The sequence below is a fragment of the Equus przewalskii genome, chromosome 1 (genome assembly GCF_037783145.1).
Source record: "Equus przewalskii isolate Varuska chromosome 1, EquPr2, whole genome shotgun sequence".
Taxonomy (NCBI): domain Eukaryota; kingdom Metazoa; phylum Chordata; class Mammalia; order Perissodactyla; family Equidae; genus Equus; species Equus przewalskii.
In genome coordinates this window covers 91,082,468-91,087,907 of record NC_091831.1, presented here as the reverse complement: position 1 = coordinate 91,087,907, position 5,440 = coordinate 91,082,468, and the positions used below count along the sequence as shown (strand labels likewise).

Here is a 5,440-nt window from a genome sequence, read left to right as displayed (position 1 = left end):
AGGATGAGAACCGGTCTTTGTTTTTTAAGCCTGTGCTTTCTCTTTCACATGCTACACACACCTCCCCTCCCATTCCAACCACACCAGGTTTAGTTTCCACGAGTTTTGGAGGACTTAGAATGCTTTAGCTCGGATCCCTGTCATTTTTCATACGACATATACATACTGAGTGCTTAGTATGTACCAATCACAGTTCTAAACACTAGAAAACAGCCTTAAGTACTTCACAGTAAACTCTCATTCTTTACAGAAAATAACAAAAAGGCAAAAATGAGGAGGAGAAAATAACAGTGCTGAGTATCATCATGCTGAGTTTCTGAGTTTAACAAGATTTCTCTGGCCTAGATATTTCAGAAAATCATTTGATTATGAAATATGAGAACAAGTATAATAATGCATAATACTTTACTTCTGTAGAATGCGTCATTCTCTCATTTGTTCCTCCGAGAAAAAGACCTGTGAGGCTGTTATTATTGCCTTCCTTGTACAATTGAAAAAAATTTAAGATCATCCCTGTTAGATTACCTCCAACTATTTAGCATTAGCCTTCCAGAAAACCTTCCCGCCCCAGACTTTCTTCATTGCATTCTTTACTTCTGCATTTCTCAGTGTGTAAATCAAAGGATTTAACATGGGGGTGATGATGGTGTAAAATATAGCCACCATCTTATCCTCTGAAAAGGTGGTATCAGGGCGCATATACATGAAAGTACAGGGACCAAAAAAGATGATGACCACAGCAACGTGGGAGCCACAGGTGGAGAGAGCTTTGCGCCTGCCTTCTGCCGACTGCTTTCTCAGGGACACCAGGATGATGGAGTAGGAGATTAGCAAGATAACAAAGCTCCCTAGAGCGATGGTACCGCTGTTGGCTGTCACAACAACACCAACAACATACGTGTCTGTGCAGGCAAGTTTCAGCACAGGGTGGACGTCACAAAAGTAGTGATCAATCTCACTGGGTCCACAAAAGGGTAGTTGGACCACCAGAGCCACCTGGATAATGGAGTGCAAGAACCCACCTACCCAGGTCCCCAGCAACAGTTTATTGCATCTGTCCTGGTCCATGATGGTCATATAGTGCAGGGGTTTACAGATGGCCACATAACGATCATAGGCCATCACAGTCAGGAGGAAGATCTCGGTGCAACCAAAGAAATGCACCCCAAAGAGTTGCAACATGCACCCCACATAGGAGATAGCTTTCCTCTTGGCTAATAGGTCAACAATCATCTTAGGAGCTGTGACTGAAGAGTAACAAATGTCCACAAAAGACAAGTAGCTGAGAAAGAAATACATAGGAGACTTGAAAAGGTTGCCCACGTAAACTGTCAGCATGATGAGGAGGTTTCCTAGAAGAATGACTATGTAGAAGACAGAAAACACTACGAAACAAACTTCTTCAATCTCCAGGTTCTGAGAAAGACCCCAGAAAATGAATTCAGTTACATTGTTTATTTTTTCCATGGAGTTAGTCTAGGAGGCCAAGTTCCCAAGAGACAATTGAATTATCTGGAAGAAAAATATAAGAAGAACCAACCACATTTATTTCTAACTCAAAACAAACAGATAATCACAATAGTTGAAGACGGAAAAATGGATATTTACTGCTGCTTGGCATGCATATTTAAAGAAATTGAAGTGCACATATTCCGATCATCTTCCCTCCATATGATGGTCCATTTATTCGCTTCAGATGAGGCAACAAAGTCCGGTGAGATAAAGCAAATCCCCTAAGTCACGCATCTAACCAAGAGTCCTAACTTTTATTAAGGTTTTTCCATCTGTTTGTTTCTAAAACTTTACTTAGTTCTTATTCTGTATAAGACACTAAACTAATTTTGAAACAACCTCTGTGTTTGGGGATATGGCAACAGTTTTCTATCTAGAAAAGTTCATCTTATTTTGACACAGAAATATGAACATATGCCTGCATTTTCCCTTCTGAGTACTGCCACGAGTGTTCAGGTAGTTGAGGCTAGGTGACCTCTGTTGGCTCTTCTTCTTATGAAACTTGGATCTTTGTGTACATGACTTTATGGTCTCCTATTTGATATCAAGCTCTTATAGTCAAGAGGTGCTGTGATGTATTAGAAAGAGAACCAGAATTATAGGAACATGTGATTCTGAGATAAAGGTGCTGTAACTCTAGATAAATCATTTCATTCACGGGACTCTGTCATCCCATTGTGAAATGAGATAGTTTCAATTTCACTATCACCTATCATATTAACAGCTATTTCTACCATGAATTAAATCAATTCTGTCAGCATGGAATAGCCATAAAACTCTGATAAGGAGGCAGAAACGAGAGAAGATAAAGCAATAAAAGAAATTGGTGGACACACAGCAGGATCTGTTGGATTTGAAAGGAGGGGAAAGGGAGTCTCAGGTAATTTCTCCATCTTTAAACTCGGTGTATGAAGATTCCCTAGGAAATATTTTGCCTTAGCATTTTAAAGATTTGTCTGTTAATTGAAAGAAAGAAAAACTCAGCCCTTTAATCTCACCATTCCTTCATGCATCCTTTTAATCTTTCAAATTTCATGCTGGTTTATATTAGTTCTCCCACTTAGAATGAATTAAATAGTTCTGGAAGAGGTCATCACTGAAAGATCATTTAAATGGGTTTAGGAAGAGGACAATATTTAACTTCAATGGATGAATCTTCAGTCGTAGAATTTGAGGTACTCTAACGGGGTCACTGGGATGTATGTGTGGAAAGGGGTATGTAGAATAGTTTTGATTAAAGGGGCTTACAAGCTATTCCTCAAATCAAGCCACACATCTAAATGACTCCTTTAGTTATAGGTTAGGACAGGATTACACAGCATCCTAGATAATCATTAGGAATTGTGTCCACCTGAGGCCACATCCCCTCAAGGTCTGTCAAGTTTACTGCTTACAACTCCGATTGAACTCTGTGCTCAGCTGTCCCTTTGTGGTGACATTGTTCCTGCCACTGCCGGCCTTTGGGAACATACAGGGCTGTGTTTCCTTGGGTCTGTATGTTAGAGTCGATAGAGCAGTCACCACGGGTGTGCCTCCTCTTTTACAAAATAATGTTAATAATAATAGTAATGGTAATAATAGTAATAGTGATAATCAAAATTCAGACTCAAGTACACCCCTCTGCTATTTTCACATGTTCATTCCCCTCTGGTTTTTCCTTCTAACTTAAAAAAAAAACATGCTATTCTCACTGAGACAGCCCTTCAATTTAAGAGAGCTCAAATCATAACAGTTTTTGACAACCATGAGTTGTGCTGCTTGGTTTTCATTTAGAAGCGGCTTGAGAATTGTGCTTTCATCGTCCACACTATAGGTCCTGGAGGAACTCTTCTTCTTCCTTGAATCAAGACCCATCTCAAAGAATTCCTCCCTCCACTTTCTGACCACTTCAAACATGATGATGCCTTGATTTCTTTTGAAGTTTTTGGCATTTTCTTATTCGCCGTCATGCTACCCTATTTCATAGCCATGTATAGATGCGCTTTATCTTATCAGCATCCTAATCATTTTATCTTCCTCTCATTTCTGAGAACGGTATCTTGCAAATTATACGACAGGCATTAGAAAATATTACACTATATATATTACAAAATATAGAAATTTGATTGAATTCCACAAACGTTTTATATTAGTTTTAGGACAAAAAAAAATTCTCACCAATATTTTCCAGGGCTTGAGTTTTGCTTTATTTTCTTCTCTCCCAAAATAATTTGGGTGCAGCTGTCCAAAAGAAAGTAAGAGTGATGCCTTAGGAATTGCTTTACAAATAGTTAGTACCAGAGAATCCTCAGCCCCAGAAACTCAAAGGTTGGGAGAAGTTGAGTCTTTGTCGTTCCTGGGTCTCTCTCCCCTGCCAACATCTGCCATTCCACCGTATCTTCAGCAAGAAATGCTCTTCTCTCTACCCCTTAAAAGGTCTGTTTAAAGAGAATGATGCAAAATGTTAATGACCTCAGGGGAAGCCTTTCCCTCAGTCTCCCTCCGTAATCAGAGCCACGTCAGAAAACTAACAATGAGCTTTAATTTCTAGCTGTCTTTTCAATTTGTTAAAAAATATTAAAAATTTTTCTTTATTTGCTAAATTTAAAAGCCAATCAATTCTTCCATTTAGGACCACAACACTAATCCAAAGTATTTCAGGAAACAGAAGTAATTGTTTTATGATTGCATATCTTATTCATTGTATTAATATGTTTCAAAATATATATTTAATATTAGATACTTAATATAACATATATATTAAAATATCTCTTTTTGTGGTATTTCCCAATCGAATTTTAATTATTCTACTCTTTTGAAAATTCTATTTGATCGGAAGATAGTGGATTCAATAGTGTCATTTGGGGTTCACTGCTTTTCCTTTTAATTGAGTCTCTGCTGATTTTTGGAGAAACTGATGAGAAGTTCACTTCCAGCCGGTACCCGGGATGAATCATAGTGCACTTCCATTCTTTTATTTTTTGGTTGTAAACCATTAAGGTTGATTCTTGACCGCTTATATTCTTTCTCATTTTTTCCCATCTCTACTCTTTCCTTTCCCCTCATTCTTGCTTTTATTTCTTTTGCCTATCTACCCTGATCTCACCTCCTCCTTTTTTCATACAATGTCCAAAAAATCACACTCTTAGAGGGAACTTATGAGCTGTCCACCACTTGCTAGTAAGCACAGCTGATTTCTTGATCCACTGGACCTTCTAAGAGAGGCTGCAGGCTCCTTTTCCAAACCATCTGTATATAGCTAGAAACGGGAAAAATGTATCCATTGACTCCCTTTTCTCACTGGCCAAAGTTCACCCCACAGTGGGCCATTTTCCCTGCAGTTTCTGGCCATGTCCCTGGACCCTTCCTGAAGTTGTAGGAGAAGACAGAGTCCAAATTAGCATCAGGGGTGTTCATCGCAGGAGGCAAGCTTGATGGGAAAGTCATTGGGCACATTTAGGCAACACTCATGTCACACAGTATCTGCCACCCCAGGAGCAACAGGGAATCTCCGAGGAAGGATTCCAGAGGTACCCACATGGGTGTGAGCCAAGGTCCTTTCAAGTCAAGCCCATGAGTGGCCAAACTAGTTTCCAGGGGTCTCTTCATCTATGGTCTCTTAATATCATGGTGAAGTGCAGGGCTTTGCTAGGGCGTCTCTGGTTACAAGCAAGGCAAGTACAAGAATCTGGGTGATTCTTCGTATAAATAAAGTCCAGCACAGTCCACCCTTGTGACACTTACATCTGTTTGAATTTTCTAATGATATTGAGGTCTTGTTGGAGAGTGAAATATATCACCTTCTTCCATGAAAGGAGAGGAGATCAAAGTTACAAGTCAACTTCCTTAAGGATGTGGCCATTTCTAGTTTCCTCAGAAGACTTAAAGTGGGTGAAAAAATCAAGTTCTGTTCCCCAGTGCTGCAGCTGTTCTGAGGGCTACAGCTGAT

The 5,440-nt window shown here is 39.4% G+C and overlaps 1 protein-coding gene across 1 annotated transcript; it reads right to left on the bottom strand.

Annotated features, from left to right (window-relative positions):
* Nucleotides 1-531: 531 nt before the first annotated feature.
* LOC103558845 (olfactory receptor 4S2) lies at nucleotides 532-1,467 on the bottom strand. Its single transcript, XM_008532070.2, has one exon. It carries the CDS (start codon nucleotides 1,465-1,467, stop codon nucleotides 532-534), a length of 936 nt encoding a protein of 311 aa, XP_008530292.2.
* Nucleotides 1,468-5,440: the final 3,973 nt, after the last annotated feature.

Excerpts from the sequence above, each read along its gene's own strand:
- LOC103558845 (XM_008532070.2), bottom strand. The coding sequence starts at position 1,467 with ATGGAAAAAATAAACAATGTAACTGAATTCATTTTCTGGGGTCTTTCT.